This window comes from Balaenoptera musculus, chromosome 3 (genome assembly GCF_009873245.2).
Source record: "Balaenoptera musculus isolate JJ_BM4_2016_0621 chromosome 3, mBalMus1.pri.v3, whole genome shotgun sequence".
Lineage (NCBI taxonomy): Eukaryota > Metazoa > Chordata > Mammalia > Artiodactyla > Balaenopteridae > Balaenoptera > Balaenoptera musculus.
The window spans coordinates 116,556,103-116,575,061 of NC_045787.1; the positions used below are offsets into that span (position 1 = coordinate 116,556,103).

Here is an 18,959-nt window from a genome sequence, read left to right on the forward strand (position 1 = left end):
TCCGGCTCCTACAGGAAGTGCGGAAGCTGGGCGGAAGCCAGAGAGGACTGGAACCACCCTGCGGGATTCGGGAGGTGTAGAAACGCTCACCTCTAATATGGTGCTCGGGGTTCGCCTCTACAGCGCCCTGTACCCTTCCTGGGGTCCTGTCTGCCTTCTTCCTAGGTCCTTTGCCTCGTGTTCCGGAAATCCTGCCTCCTGCTGCACGATGCCCCGGCTCGGACTCCTACATGGGAGGGCCTGGGCTGTGCTGTTTGGCCAGCTCCGGCGGCCGCCCGGTGCTGTATGCATCGGGGCAGTCCATTCTCATAGCCAGGTGAGCCAGACTGAGATAGCTCTGGTCTGTCGGGGCAGGATCTCCAGGTCTGAAAGCATAGACTCGCGGCCTGTACTCCCGCAGTATTAACAGTCGGTTTTTTATTGAGTGCCCACCATGTACCGACACAGAGCTAAGGCCTTTTAGGATGCTTTGTCATTTAATCATCATAGCAATCTTGAGATGTTGGGGTTATTATTTACGTTTTACAGTTGAGGAAACGGAGGCTCCAAGGTTAAATGACTTACCTATGGCTACATAGTAAGGGAGCATTTTAATATAGGTACACAGTCCCTTATCTGAACCTTTTAGGATCAAACACATTTAAATTTTTTTAAGCAAAATATATGAATATTCCCACTAAGTGAGATGACTAACTACCATAAGTAGAGTGAGTTCACATTAGAATTTACCTCAAAATTTTTAGTTTTCAGAGATTATGGATTCTTAGGAGGGGTTGTGGGCTTCAACTGCTGTCCTTTGGAGCACAGAATCTGCCAAAGTATGAACTACTACACGCTCTATATTTCTGGAAGGGCATACAGCCTGCTGGTGATAATCAAAATCACAGATTCTGTTTTACCTTGGGAATGACACTATTGTGTTCCTAGTAGATGCTTTGTGCTATCATGAACAACAGAGCTCAGATCTTTTGTTATTTGCAGTCACAGCATCCTACCAATCGGCTTTTTTTTTTTTTTTTTCAATCAGGAAATCCATTCCTTTTCATTCCACAGGCATGTTCTGTGTTCTTGGGCTGTTTCTCTTTTGTCTTCCAGTTACTTTTTCCCTATCTCCAAGCCTAATGACCATTGCTACCTTATTAACAATTCTTATTTTTCGCTCTTTGAGTAGGAACTGAGAACTGGAGATCATACTAATCCCTACTCCTATATGGTTAGTGGTGGTAGTCTTGGGTTGCTTTGTGCCTTCCTTGTTTTTTGCTGGTTAAAGTTTTTCATACTTTTAAAAACTCCAATTATAGTGAGGAAGCTTGTATGGTAAACATCTGATCCCATATGTATTACATATATATTGCAGATACAACTGGGTTTTTGGAAGTGGGCTGAGATTGGGATAGATGAAATAGTGTTCAGACTTCCTGTTGCTCAGGGCCAAAAGTATTTTCAGGGTGGTGGTACACAGGGCCAGAGATACCACAGGTTTGGCCAGTATTGAGAGGAGCCATATCTCACATTTTTTCTGCCAGGTTGCGGAGGCAGCGTTAGCAACCCAACTGAAACCACATCAAGAGAAATCAAATTTTATTATCAAGACCCCAAAGGTAATGTCCTTTGCCCCACCCTGTCCGTTAGAGTGCCTTGGAGTTCTGCCCTGTGCTTCTCTTCCTGACCACTTTTTTTTTTTTTTTTTTTTTAATTTTTATTTATTTATTTATTTATTTATGGCTGTGTTGGATCTTCATTTCTGTGTGAGGGCTTTCTCTAGTTGCGGCAAGTGGGGGCCACTCTTCATTGCGGTGCACGGGCCTCTTATTATCGCGGCCTCTCTTGTTGCGGAGCACAGACTCCAGATGCACAGGCTCAGTAATTGTGGCTCACGGGCCTAGTTGCTCCGTGGCATGTGGGATCTTCCCAGACCAGGGCTCGAACCCGTGTCCCCTGCATTGGCAGGCAGATTCTCAACCACTGCGCCACCAGGGAAGCCCCTTCCTGACCACTTTTAATGTTTTTGTTTTTGTTTGTTTTGGCTGTGCCGCATGGCTTGCGGGATCTTAGTTCCCCGAGCAGGGGTTGAACCCAGGCCCTTGGCAGTGAAAGCGCAGAGTCCTAACCACAGGACCCCCAGGGTATTCCCTATTTTTAATTTTTCACTATTTCACTAATTCTTCAGTATTCTTGAGGTACTGGGTGGGGCTCATAGTTGTCTGAACTCAAAGAGATTTCAACTCCAGACCTTAGATTATAGATGTAGTTTAACTCTTTGTCTTAAATGGACTTGTCTTTGTCTTTGTTTTCACTCTGGCTCCTTTTGGTTTCTAGGGCACCAGAGATCTTAGTCCCCAGCAGATGGTTGTGAGGGAGAAAATTATTGATATGGTTGTTAGCTGCTTTAAACGTCATGGAGCAAAGGGGTTGGATACCCCGGCATTTGAGCTAAAGGTAAGAGGAGAAAAAAAGAGTGCAGGAACTCCATTTCTTTCCCAAAGGGCTTCTAACCTATGTTCTGGAGTCCTCCTTTTAACCGTGGCACTTTCTGTTTGACCCCTGCAGGAAATGCTTACTGAGAAGTATGGAGAGGACTCTGGGCTCATCTATGATCTGAAGGATCAGGGTGGAGAGCTGTTGTCCTTGCGCTATGACCTTACTGTATCCTTCTAAGTACGGGAGCCTGACTTACCTCTTTCCAAACCTAGAGGGCATTCTCTGATAACGGGACAGAAGTGACTCTGGGACCCTATAGGTTCACTGGCAGCAGCCTTTACTTCAAGTTTCTTCCAGAAGGCAATTCTGCCAGCAGAGCCTGGCCTGGAGCTCTGTCATTTAAGTTTATAGTGTGTCAGAATCCGTTGAGGAAGCTTGCAAAAATACAGATTTTTGACCTCTAGCCCCAGATTTTCTTAATTCTGTAGCTGGAGTGGTGTTCAGAAATCTTCATTTTAAATAGGTACCTGGATAATTAAGATGCAGGTGGTCCTTGAACACTTGAAGAAACATTGATATAGAAGTTGTAGGCAAATCCAGGTTTTGAAGCTTGACTCTTCTGAGACAGTTAAGAATTGATCTGAATGGGAGGGAATGGCCCAGACTTGAAGTTGTTGGGTCATTTCTTATCTCTGCTTCCCGTGCTTTCTACCAAACTTGCAGGGATTCCTTCATTTGACACTATTCAATGTTTATTGATTGCTATGCCTTGGGGATAGTGGGAAAGGAGACAGAGAAAGTCCTTGTTCTAATCCTAGTGGATGAAATCCAATTGATAGAGGCCCAGTCCTCCCTAATGTCTTTCCACTGGGGCTAAGCTCTGGATGTAGTATTCTTCCTCCTTAACCTATTTATGTGAGGTCCCTTTTGCTCGTTATCTGGCCATGAATAAAGTGAAGAAGATGAAACGCTATCATGTTGGAAACGTGTGGCGGCGGGAGAGCCCAACCATAGTCCAAGGCCGCTACCGGGAGTTCTGCCAGTGTGTAAGTGACCTGATGGAGGCAGCATGGTTTGATAGTTCTGGGGACCACAACCTAGGAACTGGCTGCTCAGTAATTTTTTTTCGCCCGTCTTTTTCTTTGCTGTAGGATTTTGACATTGCTGGTCAGTTTGACCCTATGATCCCTGATGCAGAGTGTTTGAAGATCATGTGTGAAATACTTAGTGGGTTGCAGCTGGGGGATTTTCTCATTAAGGTGAGGCCAGAGCTGAGGACTGAGGGGAGAAGTCTGGATTTGGCCTAATGCTGTTTCAAAACATAGGTGACCCCAGCCATTAAGCCTGTAGCTCTAGGACTTTCTTAGTACAGGTGTTGCATTTTATATCTGTATCTATATAGTCATCCTGTGGAATTTCCTTTCTATCCCTTTTATGAGTCAGGCAAGTAGGGACTGCCATTGTTTTGAGGGAGAGGTCATTCATAAGCCACTTGGGTCACTTCCATTGAGTTCACAGGTCAATGACCGGCGGATTTTGGATGGGATATTTGCCGTCTGTGGTGTTCCTGAAAGCAAGTTCCATGCCATCTGCTCCTCGGTTGACAAACTAGACAAGGTAACAAAGAAGACGTGCTTCAGTAGATCCTATCAGAGTTTCTGCCCTGCCTTCAAATCTATATATACCTTTAGAGGAAAATAAGGAGATGGTGGCTGGAAGTGAGCTATTTCTGGGAGGAAGGTAAGGAGACATTCTGAAACGAGACCTGAGTTTTGCTGTACAGTGGAGATTATGGCTGGATTTCCTAAGCTGCCTCTGACTTTGCTGAGTAGAATGTTAGCTACTCTGTGACATACATAATGAATGAAATGAGATGTTCTTTTCCATTAAGAGAAGGAAGGATCTTTGGGCTAGGCTAATGTTTGGGTGTTTGTGCAGATGTCTTGGAAAGATGTGAGACATGAGATGGTGGCAAAGAAAGGCCTGGCTGCTGAAATAGCTGATCGAATTGGGGATTACGTCCAATGTCATGGTAAGAATCAGTGTTTTCAGAGGTACATGATAGAACCAGAGTGAGAGTGATAAGTGTATAACTTCTACCTCTGAAACAGCTCCGTTTCATAAATGTGCTAAGTTCCAGAGCCTGGTTTGAATTTAATAACCTTTTTACTTACTGTAGCCAGTTATGTCTTCAGGTGTCAAAGATGGAGGCAGAGGAGGAGAATCTGGTCATATGTGATCAGGATCTTTTTTTTTAAGAAAATGAGGAGGACTAGCTGGAGCATATTAGGGATAAATTTGGATGAAACACATCTGGGTGTATAACACAGACCGTATTTCTCCCCACATGTCTCTCCAGGAGGGGTATCCTTGGTGGAACAAATGTTCCAGGATCCCAGACTATCCCAGAACAAGCAGGCCCTAGAGGGCTTGGGAGACCTGAAGCTGCTATTTGAATACCTGACTTTATTTGGAATTGCTGAGAAGGTAAGCTGGGTAGGGAGTGGACCTCCTGCTGTGTCTAGGGCTCTCAGGGTCCTGAGTCTTGTCTAAGACTGACTATAACCTTGTCCCCACAGATCTCCTTTGACCTGAGCCTGGCTCGGGGCCTGGACTACTATACAGGAGTGATCTATGAAGCAGTGCTGCTACAGCCCCCAGCTCATGCTGAGGAGGAGCCACTGAATGTGGGCAGTGTGGCTGCTGGTGGGCGCTATGATGGGCTGGTGGGCATGTTTGACCCCAAAGGCCACAAGGTGCCGTGTGTGGGGCTCAGCATTGGAGTAGAGCGGATCTTCTCCATTGTGGAGCAGAGGATGAAGGTAGGTCCTTGGTAGGGTTAGAGTGGGGCTGCAGACCTTAAAAACTCTCATGTTTCTGGAGGTGCAGTTGGACTGTTTTTCTGATGATTGTTTTTGTTTTTTTTGAATTATTGGTGCAAAGGAAGTTTTCATTAGTTTTACTTTCTCTCTCTCTTTTACTAGACTTTTGGTGAGAATATACGGACCACAGAGACCCAAGTGTTTGTGGCCACACCTCAGAAGAACTTTCTCCAAGAACGGCTGAAGCTAATTGCAGAGCTTTGGGATGCTGGGCTCAAGGTATAATGGAACTAGTATCCAAAACATCTAGGTATATGTGGAATTCATGCACCAGGCCCACTTCTACCTTATGCCTAAGGTGGAACTCAAGATCTTTCTAGTCTTCACTAGTGTGTCTTCTTAGGGTATGAGGGCTAGCTACTTACTTATTTGGATATGCCTGCTCCTGAGGTTTGAGTGGTATGGTCACTTCTTTTTTTTTTTTTTTTTTTAATATCTTTATTGGAGTATAATTGCTTTACAATGGTGTGTTAGTTTCTGCTTTATAACAAAATGAATCAGCTATACATACACATATATCCCCATATCTCCTCCCTCTTGCGTCTCCTTCCCACCCTCCCTATCCCACCCCTCTAGGTGGACGCAAAGCACCGAGCTGATCTCCCTGTGCTGTGAGGCTGCTTCCCACTAGCTATCTATTTTACTTTTGGTGGTATATATAAGTCCATGCCACTCTCTCACTTTGTCCCAGCTTACCCTTCCCCCTACCCACGTCCTCAAGTCCATTCTCTACGTCTGCATCTTTATTCCTGTCCTGCCCCTAGGTTCTTCAAAACCATTTTTTTTTCTTTTTTAGATTCTATATATATGTGTTAGCATACGGCATTTATTTTTCTCTTTCTGACTTACTTCACTCTGTATGACAGTCTCTAGGTCCATCCACCTCACCACAAATAACTCAATTTCGTTTCTTTCTATGGCTGAGTAATATTCCATTGTATATATGTGCCACATCTTCTTTATCCATTCGTCCGTCGATGGACACTTAGGTTGCTTTGGTATGGTCACGTCTAAGTCCCCTATTCTTTTTTAAAAAATTAATTAATTAATTAATTTTTGGCTGCATTGGGTCTTTGTTGCTGTGCGCAGGCTTTCTCTAGTTGCGGCGAGCAGGGGCTACTCTTCATTGTGGTGTGCAGGCTTCTCATTGCAGTGGCTTCTCTTGTTGTGGAGCACAGGCTCTAGGCGTGTGGGCTTCAGTAAGTAGTTGTGGTACGTGGGCTCAGTAGTTGTGGCTCACGGACTCTAGAGTGCAGGCTCAGTAGTTGTAGCGCACGGGCTTAGTTGCTCTGTGGCATGTGGGATCTTTCCAGACCAGGGCTCGAACCCGTGTCCCCTGCATTGGCAGGCGGATTCTAAACCACTGTGCCACCAGGGAAGTCCCTAAGTCTCCTATTCTTTCTTTACCCTTTTCAGGCAGAGCTGATGTATAAGAACAACCCTAAACTACTAACTCAACTGCACTACTGTGAGAACATGGGCATCCCACTGGTGGTCATTATTGGTGAGCAAGAACTGAAGGAAGGGGTCATCAAGCTCCGTTCAGTGGCCAGCAGGGAGGAGGTGAGTGGGGGCAGGCAGAAATAGGAGGGACCAAGTGTTTCTACGTTTCTTAGATTCTTTAAGAAATATATATCTTTTGGCTGAGAAAATATCTCCAGGGTTAATCATGATAGAGATGAATGAGCACCCACCCTAGGCAACCATTAGCCGATGACTGGTTGGGTGGGCAAAAGGACAAACAAAATCTCTATGGGTATTTCAAGACTAATGAACAAAATAGACATAGATCAGGTGTTTGAATCCCTTTAGTCCTGAGGGCAAACATTCTCCAGGTCAGGCTGAAGCACGTACTCCTCCCTGCTGGTTGCATAAGTAGTGGGAGCAGTTGCAGAGTTAAATGAGTCCAGAAAAGTAGTGGCTAAGGAACTAGTATCACTCTCTAGTTCGTCACATGAGAGTTCTGTTATGTTTCAGGTGGCCATTACACGGGAAAATCTTGTGGCTGAAATTCAGAAGCGACTGTCTGAGTCTTGACCCTTGCCTGAATGCCATCTGCTGCTCTTTGTAGAAAGGTTTCATCTAGGACTGACTTCCTGAGGGACTCCACAACTGCTGGCCAGGATGGGTGACAAGTGCCTCTGCATCCTTCATCCTTCCTGGGTACAGAACTGTAGAAGGCCCTGAGGACTCCTGGGCTAGTGTGAGCAGCTATTCTGCATGGGCGCAGATGGCTGGTACGTGAAAGAGACATGCTCTAACATCCGAGGCAGATGGCAGGTTTGAAATGCCATTGAATGCTGCCAACAGGTGCTGAGATGGTTGCTATGAGCAAATCTCTGGGAAAGTCACCTCAGGTTGAGAGGATTCTGACCATTGAGATCAAAAGTCAAATACTTAGCCTTCCACTCTGGCTTCTGAGCCAGTTTCTGGGAAGTTTGTCCGTAGCCTGCCCTTGGCCTGTCCAGGGAGTTTTTGGGAGACAGCAAAGAGTTGGGCAATGACTCTTTTCTGTTTTGTTTGAGGACAGAGATGCTATCCCAAGGGCATAGCAGTGCCCATATTGATGTGGCATCTCTCTAGCCCATCCATTGTTAATAATAGCAGGGTGAGGCTGTCTGTTTAATAATCTTGAATGTTGAACTTAATAAGTGACCTGACAAGATTGAGATGTGATCTTTTGAGATTTTGGAGACCATTACCTGTGCCAGAATCACTGCTCTGACTTCCATGTCCTGCCATGGAGGTGCCTGTTCTAGAAGTGGTTGTATAATATATTAAATAAAATATTAAATATAGTAGTTTGGGTAATTTGTTATCAAGGGATTGGTTTGCATAGGCCATGGAAAACGCTTTAGTGTACACTGGAGGATTCTGTGAGCTAGGAGTATCCTCCCTGGGGTGATGTTTCTGTATTCAGTGAAGGGAGCAGCCACAGTTCCCCTTCCCCCCAACTTGGAGATACAGTCACGTCACTAAATCAATGTATAGTGAGATATCTGCTAGAGTTCTTTACCCTAGAGTGTTGCTGATGACCGACCTTCCCAAGTCGCATCATGTTGATTAAACTGTGCCCTATAGATTGAATGACTAATGTTTCTCAGCTGAAGGAAAAACGAGTTAACCAAAGGTTGATAGCATTGCTTCAAGATAAAGAGACAAGTTGCAAAAAGCGCCTTGCGTATGTGCGTTGGAAAGGCTGCAGCCTTTGCAAACAGTTCGGCGCTCTTGGGGCCATATCTTTAGTGCATACAGGTAAATGAAGCATCTAGAGCCCCTATTACGGCGCTTCAGCCTTAAAGAAGGTTTGGAAATTCTTGGCAGTGCACGCAAGTTGATTAGATTAGATCAAGAGAACTGATCCGAATCTCATTTTCCTCTTTGGTTTAAAAGACAAGTTGAATCTACGCTTGTTTTGAAAGCCACGGCAAAAACGTTTCCAGGCGCCCTTACTTCCGTGTAGCTTCATACTTTCCTCGCGCATGCGCTATTTCTTTGGAGCAGGGGCGGGGCCGACAAATCCTGTTTTAGAAGCCCTCCAGTGCTTAGCTCGTTTAGAACACAAGAGTCTAAGCTTATTGGAGGCAAGCTTGCTTTACGGCTCAAGGCCGCTTTTTACGGCATTTTCAGGCTTCCCATTCACTTCGCAGTGAAGATGGCGTCGGGCAGTGGGGTAGGTGTTGTGTGTGAGGAGGCTTGGGGTGGGGGGTAGGGGGTGGCTTCTCGGCGCCGAGTATTCTGCACCCGATTGACTTCCCGACACCTCCTCGCAAACTAATGGCCCCAGTTCAAGAGCTTCTTCGTAAGGCCCTGGCACAGGGTCAGTGGAATCGGGGAGGGCTCTGGTTGGGGTCCTGAGGCAACCTCAGCCTTCTGGTGCTGTCCGGAGAGGCTTCGCTCTCCCCAGGTCCCGGGGCCGCCTTGGCAGCGAGGACGCGCTTCCGTTTTTCCAGGAGTCGGACACGATTAGCGACGAATCTCAAGCGCTTTTTCCTCCCCTCAGACAAAAAACTTGGACTTTCGCCGAAAGTGGGACAAAGATGAATATGAGAAGCTCGCCGAGAAGAGGCTCACGGAAGAGAGAGAAAAGAAGGATGGTGGGTGCCTTCTCCATCAAGTGCTAAGTGCATTATAGAGGCGATGCAGTGGTTGGAGAGTGGGTGGGGAGTTGAAATGTGCTGTCCTCCTTTCTTGTGTAACCTTTGGCAGAGCGTTGCCTCCCTGGTCCTCAGTTTCTTCAGGTATGAGAGAGAGGAGATGGACTGAAGTGCTTTTGAGGTGCTTTCCAGCTCTGTGATTCTGCTTCCTTGCCCTACCTTTGCTTGGCTTATTTCGTACTTTCCTCAAGTACAGAGAAGAGAGTGGGATCCTTACTAGTGACAGAAGAAGGAGTATTTTGCTGCTATGTATTATTGCTTTTGAAGAGCAGCGGGGGACATGGTATTGTTTAACCTAGCGCTTAGTGCTGTTCTCTGTGCCTTATACAATGTGAGGGAGTTGGTGCTTCTCTCCTAGAGATTCCACTCTATAAAAAGAAACGTCTTATTTTCTCATCTGTTTTCAAACTGTACATTTTTCTTTTGCTTTACTTTTTTTTTTTTTTTTAAATTTATTTATTTTATTTATTTATTTTTGGCTGTGTTGGGTCTTCGTTACTGGGCGCGGGCCTTCTCTAGTTGCGGCGAGCGGGGGCCACTCTCCGTTGCGGTGCACGGGCTTCTCATTGCGGTGGCTTCTCTTGTTGCGGAGCACAGGCTCCAGGCACACGGGTTTCAGCAGCCGTGGCACGCGGGCTCTAGAGCTCAGGCTCAGCAGCTGTGGTGCACGGGCTCAGTTGCTCCGCAGCATGTGGGATCCTCCCGGACCAGGGCTCGAACCCGTGTCCCCTGCATTGGCAGGCGGACTCTCAACCACTGCGCCACCAAGGAAGCCCTTTACTTTTTTTTAAAAAAATAAATTTATTTATTTATTTGTTTTTATTTTTGACTGTGTTGGGTCTTCGTCGCTGTGCGCGGCTTTCTCTAGTTTTGGCGAGAGGGGTTACTCTTCGTTGCGGTGCACTGGCTTCTCATTGCAGTGGCTTCTCTTGTTGCGGAGCAGCGGCTCTTAGGCGCGCGGGCTTCAGTAGTTGTGGCTTGCGGGCTCTAGAGCACAGCCTCAGTAGTTGTGGCGCACGGGCTCAGTAGTTGTGGCTTGCAGGCTCAGTAGTTGTGGCGCACGGGCCCAGCTGCTCCGCGGCATGTGGGATCTTCCCAGGCCAGGGCTCGAACCCGTGTCCCCTGCATTGGCAGGCGGATTCTTAACCACTGCGCCACCAGGGAAGTCCTCTTCTGCTTTACTTCTACACCACGTTGCATAATCTAACTCTTTTGGTTTTTATGTAACTTGTACAATAGTACTTGACATATAACAGATATTTCGTAAATGTTGGTCCCCCTTTAAAGTTTTCCCAGCTTTCAGAAGATTCCTTTCTGTTTTATGCTTGGGATATCTGTTTGGAAGCACTACTGAGTGGTCTCACTCTTCTTTTAAAAGGTTGCTTTTTGTGAAAATTCAGAACTCCTCCCTTCAATTCAGTTAATTCATGAATAAAAAACATTGCTTTTAGACTCGTCGGCTTTGAAGTGGAGGAAAGATATAGAGAGTTAAAGATTGCTTGTCATTTTTTCTGTGTTGAGCTTCTCCTTAGCTGCTGCTAGAAGTGACTATTGTGTCCCTTGCTTCAGGTTTCAAAAAGACATGAAAGTAAACCTCAGGATTTTGGATTTTATGCGTTTCTTCTCCTTTCTGGTTAAGGAACTCTAATAATGAAGGGACTTCCTTCCCCATTATATTTCAGGAAAACCAGTGCAGCCAGTCAAGCGAGAGCTTCTCCGGCATAGGGACTACAAGGTGGACCTGGAATCCAAACTTGGGAAGACAATCGTCATTACCAAGACCACCCCACAGTCTGAGATGGGAGGGTGAGTGGCTTTTCGTCTTTCTCTGCAGCCAGGAGTAAGTCTAATAAACTGCGTTGGTTTTAGGAAGTGTTGAGCAGGGTACCTGGCCCTAGAATAACAACCTTGTTTCCTGTAATTCCATCCATTGTCCTCCAAGGTCTCAAGTTAACATAATAGTGTCTCTAAGAGGGGTCACTCTGTAGGCTTCTTCATGTTAGCTCTGTAACTACTTCTTAATATCTTAAAAGGGATAATTTGTTCTCCTGCCAGAGGAAGAAATGAAGAAAAGGACTACTGAGGAGATTTCTAGGGGAGAAGTTAGGTAAAGCTAGAATGGAGCCCAGGTGCTGTTGATGGTGAATAAAGGGGGTTGAGGTTCCAGACTGGCTGCAAAGCTTGTAGCTGTTATGGATTTCCTGGTTGTGCACCTTCCTCCTAGACCAAGACTATAACCTGTAGGAAGAAGGGTCCCACAAGAACTCTTCATCTTTTTGCTCACCACTACCTCTCTGTCCAGTTAGGTTTTCCAGCAGGAGCATAACACAGATAACAATGAGTGACACTTTTCTGAGCTGCTTCTCTGAGTAAATCCACTGTTGTCCTTCCTCTTTGTGTTAGTTATCTATTGCTATTTAAATTAATACATTAAGCCAGTATTTAGCAGCATAAAACAATAGATAGCTCACAGTATCTGTGGGTAAGTAATCTGGGAAAGGTTTACCTAGGTGGTTCTGGCTCAGTGTCTCTCACAAAGCTGTCATCAAGGTGTCTGCTGGGTCTGCATTCATCTGAGGTATAAGTGGGGCTGGAGGATCTGCTTCCAAGCTCTGTCACGTGGCTGTGGTTTGGAGACCTCAGTTCTATGCTCCATGGGCCGTTCCATAGTGCTGCTCACAGCAAAGCAAGTGGCTTCCCCAGGGCACGTGATCAGACTCGTGAACAGACTAAGACAGAATCCATGTTTTTTAATAACCTAATCTTGGAAGTGACATAGCATCACCTTTGATATATTCTACTGATCACACAGACTAACGCTGGTGCAAATTGGGAAGGGCCTATATAGGGTAGGAATACCAGGAGAGTGGGATCATTGTGGGGGCCATCTTGGAGGTTGGCAGCGACACTCTTCCAAGAGCTAAGGCTTTGTGGAAATGAGAATGCTTCTTCTAAAAAGAAATTTTACCTAAAAATAATGAGTTTTTTGGTTGAAAACGATAAAATCCTTACAACCAGATTTGACCCTAGTGCTGTTTCCTTCTGTTTTCTAGATACTATTGCAATGTCTGTGACTGTGTGGTGAAAGACTCCATCAACTTCCTGGATCACATTAACGGAAAGAAACGTAAGGCTTGGAGGTAGTTTGCGATTGGGGCTGGATTTGAGTTTTGGAGGTGGGGTGCGGGAAAGGGTAGTTTCTATTGGGCCTCTTTTTTAATGTCTGGGGAATTCTCTAGTTGCTTCAGCATAGGTTATTCTTTACTTCATTATTTAATGTTTCTGGAGTCCATGAGGTGAGTATCTGTTCTAAGCTCTCAACAAGCCCAAACCATGGTCTTCTCCAGGGCCCAGCTGTCCCCACTGGTGTGCATCTGCTCAGTAAGGGCAGTTGAAAGCTGTGTATATCTTGTTATCTGGGGCTGCTGCCAGGGAAGTTTTTTTTAGCCCTAATTATTTTTACTGTGTGTTTTATGAGTCTGTTTTTTTTTTTTTTTTTAATGTCAGGAAAAGACTTTTTGAGGGGCTTAGGATGTCTTAACAACCTTACCTTCTTCACTGTTGACCCTACCCAGATCAGCGAAACCTGGGCATGTCTATGCGTGTGGAACGTTCCACTTTGGATCAGGTGAAGAAACGTTTTGAAGTCAACAAGAAGAAGATGGAAGAGAAGCAGAAGGATTATGATTTTGAGGAAAGGATGAAGGAACTCAGAGAAGAGGTAGGCTCTCTTCCTCATTCCACTCCCATCCCCAGAGGAGAGTTGTATCTCCTGAATTTCTGTACATTAAGGGGAACATTTATTGCCCTTGTTTGGGACTCTCATAATCTGAAGGAAATGGCTCTAAACCTATCCTTTTTTTCTGGACTCTCTGGGCCATACTTTTTTTTTTTTTTTTACTATAGGAGTGATTAATTAAATGCACCTAGTCCCCAGCAGGCCCGTGGAACCAGGCTGACTGGGTCAGAATTCTTTTTCCTTCACATACTGGTTGTGAATCTTGGACAAGCTATATAACCTCTTTGTGCCTCTGTTTCCCCATATTCAAGATCTTAGTATATAATATACATAAAGCACTTAGACCAGTTCCTGGCTTGTACTATATGCCCCAGAATGTTAGTTCCTATTATGTGGCTTTACTCCCATCACCTTGTTAAGAACTAGAGATGAACTGGGATGTAGGATTGAGAAATGCTCTCCATAGGCTAAAACTTCTCTTTCTTGTCCCTTATGATCTTTACTGTGGCTTTTCCTCTGCTCTTGAAATTTTACTTGTCTTTAATTATTTTATTCTAAAGATAGAAAGGAAGCTCACCTATCTCTTTCAGCATTTGGCTTACGAGTCTGAACTGATTGTGATTTCCCTTCTAGGAGGAAAAGGCCAAAGCCTACAAGAAAGAGAAACAGAAGGAGAAGAAAAGGAGGGCTGAGGAGGACTTGACATTTGAGGAGGATGATGAGATGGCAGCTGTGATGGGCTTCTCTGGCTTTGGTTCCACCAAGAAGAGTTACTGAGGCTTTCTATGCTTGGCTTTTTGCCAGGCCTAACTTTGTGTGTGTGGGTGTCATCTTTTGGGAGGTACTGGGGAGAGTCCTTAAGAGTGGCAATGGGGAGGGCTAGAGGGTGGGTGTTTGTGGTTTCCCTCTACCTTGGGAGAGAGCACAGGATGCAAAGGAATGTGCTGTGGCATGTTCCTTCAGCCTCAGTATTTCACTGGAGACAGAGGACCTCTGATCATCTGAGTTCCCAATAAAGAAAAACCACCTCTTCTGAGGCTGCTTTCCCAAAACTCCCCTTGCATCTTTCCCTCTTCATCTGTCCATCTCATCTGAGCATCCTACATTTACCCTGTGTTCTGCCTTTGTTTTAATTTTTACTCTTGCTTAGCCTACAGCAGAAGGGTTCTCTAGGTCCCCAGTTTCCAGTTGATAGCATATCCTTGACTGGCCCCTCCTTTTGCCATTCTCCCCCAGTCCCGCCCCGTGGTTCTCCGGCCACCTGTGCATGCATGTGTACTTCTGCCTGGGTCATTGGTATGTGCAGATGCGTGTGCATGAAACTGTCACATAGAGGGAGCCTAAGCTAGAGCCTCAGGAGCATTGCTGCCTTGGGGCCTGGTGTTCTCAGCTTCCTCAGAGCATGTAACAGGAAATTAAATGGGATGAGTGTTTGGTGTGGTTTTTGTCTGGTGAGTTTTTTAACCTTTGTTCTTCATATGTAAACTGTTCAGCTTTTCCTATTTGTTTCATTTTATTGAGGATTACTCTGTTTTTGTCTTCCTTGTAAGCAGGCTCTTGGAAGAACCTGTTTGATGCAAAAAAGAAAAAGGAGAAAACCTCACATGGGAGCCCTTGGGTCTCAGAGGCTGTTCAACATGTATAATAAATAGCGTTGACTGGGCCTATTTCACATTTGGTGGGAACATCCCATATTCTTCCCTGTGTATTGTTTTTTCTTCCCCATACTTATTCTTCTCCCTTCATTTGAGCCCTGTCACTTTTTTTCTAGGTGCCTTCAACATGAGTTATACTTTACTCTGATGTGATCTGTGTCTGGAGGAGTTTGAATATAACTTTTCCTGTAATTTTAGCCTCCTTTGATCTTCTGTTTCTGGAACAGCAGAGCTCAGGGTTGAAAACTTAGTGTTTTCCTAACTCTCCGCAGTTAGGCTAGGCACAGGGTTACTCGGTGTTTGCACTGTTGACATATTGGGCTGGGTAATTCTTTGTTGTGGAGGCTCCCTTGTGCATTGTAGGGTGTCTAGAGTATTTCTAGCCTCTACTCACTAGTTGCCAATAGCACCTTCTCCCCAAGTTATGACAATGAAAGATGTCTGTGTCCCTGGAGGGGGGGCGGGGCATAATTCCTCCCCCCCAGCCCCACTGAGAACTATTGAGAAGCTGCCTTGCCTCAAGTTGGGTCTAACTTGAGAATTAGATGGTACAGACTGGCTAACTAAAGCAAAAACAACTTTGATGTTCCCTAGATCAGGTACTGTGCCAGGCCCCAGGGATGCAGACAGAAAAAAAAAGTCAGTTCCTTAAAGTAAAAAAACAAATGGTAGTTACACAAGCTTCAAGCAGGTGAATTCTATAACAACTTTAGTTGCTTCTGTTCCTTGAAAAGTGGGCTCTGCTTGGGCTAACAAGGCTGCTACCATATGGCTTGTTGACATTTTCTGCCTTATCTAGCCCTTTGGACACCTTTATGTAGCATCTGAACCACTTGTGGGTCCCCCAAAGCGCCATACTCTTTCCTTTGGCCTTTTGTGCAGAATTCCCTTGCTGTCAGGCATCTCTTTTGCTGACTCTTCTTTTTTGGGGGGCGGGGTGGGGGTGGGTGGGCAGCGTGCTGTGCGGCTTGTGGGATCTTAGTTCCCTGACCAGGGATCAAACCTGAGCCCTCAGCAGTGAAAGCGCAGAGTCCTAACCACTGGACCACCAGGAATTCCCTGCCTAATTTTATTTCTGATGCTGTATCTTGCCAATGGAAACACTGAATGTGTCTTTATCTACTGGTGCAAGGACTGGCTCAAAATTTCTCGTACAATATTCGTTGGCCAGCTGTGGACATATTAGTTGGTGCTTTCCTTGGCAGGATTATGTGTTCTACAGGTCCTTGGGTAAGAATCTACCCCAGTCAACTGGGTCCTTTTGTTCCCCCTGTCAGGGCAGGCTAGAGAATGTCTTAATGAGCTGAGTTCTTTCCGTGGTTCAGTATTCATTCTTCAGGCAGCTAATTCAACTTGGCTTCAAGCGATTTCCCTCTTTTTGGTACCGGTGGAACCTGACTTCTGGTCACCTCTACTAAAAGCAATTCTGAAGTCCATTTTCTCTAAATTCTCTTGGGACTGGCAAGTGGTTTGAGTTTCCAAGGGGTCTGTCTAGGTCATGGCTGTTTGGAGGGGTTCAAGCTGGTGACTAAAAAAAGCGGGGGGAGGAAGGAGAAGGGATGGAAATTTAGGAGCCCAGAGCAATCCTAGAGAACTCCAAACTCTGGAAGAGAAGCTTTATTGATGTTTGTGGTCTTTCTAAAAATCCAAGGAAATTTTGCATTCTGGTTGAGTCATATGCCTGTGACCGGTCTACATGAGTTCGTTCATTCAGTGAGTGCTGAGATACTGAACATGTTCTAGGCCCTGGTAGTACCTTCTGGGATAAGGCAACAAGGCCCCAAGTGTCATGGAATTTACATTCTGGTGGAATTGCCAATTAAAGTATTTAGGGAACAAATAATCTGTATGGCTTCAGATGATTTTGTGACTTCAGGTGCTCCAGGGCCTCTCACATCTCTCCCATAACCTCCAAAAATTTAAATGTGAAGTCTTTAATTCAGCAATTCTACTCATATAAGTATGTGTCCTAAAAACAGACTTGCTTACATGTACACATGCATACAAGGATATTTACTGCAGCTATGTTTATAACAGACATTTAAAATAAAACCGGTACATTTATATTTGAGTATAATTCAGCCATTACAATATATATGAATTAGATCTAGTGTATGTACTGACAAGATCTCCAACACATTCTGTTAAGTGTAACAGAACAATACCCAACAACCCAATCCCCAATAAGCCCACCCTTCACCCCTGGCAGTCAAAACTATGTTGTGTGTACAGTTAAATCCGTAGATTGAGGGAAAAAACTGGAGGGGTACACACTGAAATCGTAGTCATGGTTAACTGGAGAAAAGTAGGAATTGTGGCTGTTTACAGTATACATGCAATGAATAGGGTGTTTTTGTGCAGTTTAGAATAATTTTTTAAAAATAGTAACAGAAGGGGTGACACTATATGACACCTGGGAACTGTATAACACCTGGGAGAGGAGCTGTGGGGTTTAGCTGCAAAGTTCCAAGATAAGGCCTGATGTAACAATTAGCAGCTTGTAAAGATTCCACTGTCCTGACTCAAGGCACTATGAAAGCTGTTTAGATCACAGAGTGAGCGGCCCTGTGTGGTTGTCGGAGGAGCGTAGAGGCTGGACCAGAAGTCCAGAGACTGTGGTGGACCTGGTGACTGCCGCGTGGTAGGAGGGAATAAGCCCGGAAGCAACTGCGGAAGAGCTTACTAAGAGGTAGGGGAGACCTGGGTCCTTCTCACTGCTCTGTGTCCGCAGATGGGCACTCCGAGTGTCTGGATTGGGGGTGGGGGAGCACGCAAAATCAGCCTGGATCGTATCTACTCTGGTTAGTTTGTTGTGACGCAACCCTTTCTCAACAGTCAAGGGGATATAATCCACACCTCTGACTCGGGCTGGCTATAGCTCAGCGGTTCCTTCGACTGCATTGTGATTCAACTCACTCTCCCCAGAGTGGTTCGAGACCCGCGGGCGCTCTCCAGCCCTTTTGCCACTGTCCCAGCCTTCTTCATTTTCCCATTAATCCCTTTTGCTGTCCCAGCCTTCTTCATTTCCCCATTAATCCCTTTTGCTGTCCCAGCCTTCTTCATTTTCCCAGTGATCCCGCTTTGAGAAAGCATTTTGAGACTCCTCCCCTGACGAGAGCACCAAAGCGACCAGGTTTCCAGCGGGTGTTCAGCTCCCATTCGACTAGGAACCAGGGTTCCTTGGAGAAATGGCTGGTGCTAGGACGGGGGCAGGAAATACAGAGATGAACCCAGAGCATCTTGGATTCACCTAGTAGTTCCAGGAGGTAAGGAAGTGCTAAAAAACAACCTCCCCCCCCCAAAAAAAAAACCACCCCACTTACTTTTAAAATTACTTTTGATGTTAAGTAATGTTTGCGTTTTTGTTCCAATGGTTATCAGTTATACTTGTATTTTTTCTAAGTCCTCAAATAACTTTTCCATAGGTGGGCTGTATTATTTCGTTTGTCAGCTCTATCTTGACTCGCTCCTATTACTTATATAACGATCAATTATTTTATTCCATTTTTCCCTTTCTCTCCTCCCTTCCAGTTTGAGTCATATTGTTTTTAGAAAACAATTTGCATACTCTTTTCCCAGCCTTGTCACCACCTTTATTTTACTTGCAGATCTACAACTTATTAGTATATTTAATACTCACCATCATGATGAGTATTAGTTGGATGAAACTCATTCTCTAGTAAATTCCTCAAACGAGGCTCCTGAGTACAGTATTCTGAGTTCTTGCATATTTAATACTGATTTTCTATAGCCTTGGTACTTAAAGGACAGATTGGCTGGATATAAAATCTTGGTTCTCATTTCTTTTCTTTTCCTTCCTAAATGACTTGGTCGTTTTGCCTGAGGCCCAGAGGATTTTTTTCTTTCAAATCTAATTGATTTTCTAAGATATCTCACAGTTGACCATTCCATATCAGTTTTCTTTGGTCCTTGGGAGACCCTTTCGATGTGTAGATTGAAGTTTTATTTCCAGGAAGTTTTCTTGAATATTACATCTGTTTCATTATTTTGTTTTTCTTCTACAGGGACTGTAATATATGCTGGATCTTCTTTGCCTCTCTATCTAGCACTTTCTCTCTGATCCTTCTTACTGATTTCTTGATTT

General features: G+C 45.0%; 2 protein-coding genes across 4 annotated transcripts; both read left to right on the forward strand.

Moving 5' to 3' along the window:
- The first annotated feature begins 27 nt into the window (after positions 1-27).
- On the forward strand, positions 28-9,401 carry HARS2 (histidyl-tRNA synthetase 2, mitochondrial). 3 transcript variants are annotated; one of them, XR_005019205.1, is made up of 14 exons: positions 28-316; positions 1,527-1,601; positions 2,320-2,439; positions 2,551-2,646; positions 3,342-3,467; positions 3,573-3,680; positions 3,940-4,038; positions 4,360-4,453; positions 4,781-4,908; positions 5,001-5,243; positions 5,406-5,522; positions 6,720-6,866; positions 7,281-7,540; positions 9,307-9,401. XR_005019205.1 is itself a non-coding variant. In XM_036845834.1 (13 exons), exons 1-13 carry the CDS (start codon positions 98-100, stop codon positions 7,338-7,340), a joined length of 1,632 nt encoding a protein of 543 aa, XP_036701729.1. In that variant the 5' UTR covers positions 28-97; the 3' UTR covers positions 7,341-8,101. The 3 variants fall into 3 exon arrangements, 2 of the variants coding, with proteins under 2 accessions (XP_036701729.1, XP_036701731.1); XM_036845834.1 differs by lacking the exon at positions 9,307-9,401 and having other exon boundaries at positions 7,281-8,101; XM_036845836.1 differs by lacking the exon at positions 9,307-9,401 and having other exon boundaries at positions 6,720-6,807; positions 7,281-8,101.
- On the forward strand, positions 8,882-15,046 carry ZMAT2 (zinc finger matrin-type 2). The gene is made up of 6 exons (XM_036845840.1): positions 8,882-8,976; positions 9,307-9,400; positions 11,143-11,266; positions 12,514-12,587; positions 13,036-13,181; positions 13,833-15,046. The coding sequence occupies exons 1-6, from the start codon at positions 8,959-8,961 to the stop codon at positions 13,974-13,976; spliced, it is 600 nt and encodes a 199-aa protein (XP_036701735.1). The 5' UTR covers positions 8,882-8,958; the 3' UTR covers positions 13,977-15,046.
- Positions 15,047-18,959: the final 3,913 nt, after the last annotated feature.

Bases quoted from the DNA above. Each gene is read 5' to 3' on its own strand.
- HARS2 (XM_036845834.1), top strand. From the start codon at position 98: ATGGTGCTCGGGGTTCGCCTCTACAGCGCCCTGTACCCTTCCTGGGGT. The intron at 2,647-3,341 runs GTATCCTTCTAA...TATTTATGTGAG, and splicing joins CCTTGCGCTATGACCTTACT to GTCCCTTTTGCTCGTTATCT. The intron at 4,454-4,780 runs GTAAGAATCAGT...ATGTCTCTCCAG, and splicing joins GGATTACGTCCAATGTCATG to GAGGGGTATCCTTGGTGGAA.
- ZMAT2 (XM_036845840.1), top strand. The intron at 12,588-13,035 runs GTAAGGCTTGGA...GACCCTACCCAG, and splicing joins TCACATTAACGGAAAGAAAC to ATCAGCGAAACCTGGGCATG. The intron at 13,182-13,832 runs GTAGGCTCTCTT...TTTCCCTTCTAG, and splicing joins TGAAGGAACTCAGAGAAGAG to GAGGAAAAGGCCAAAGCCTA.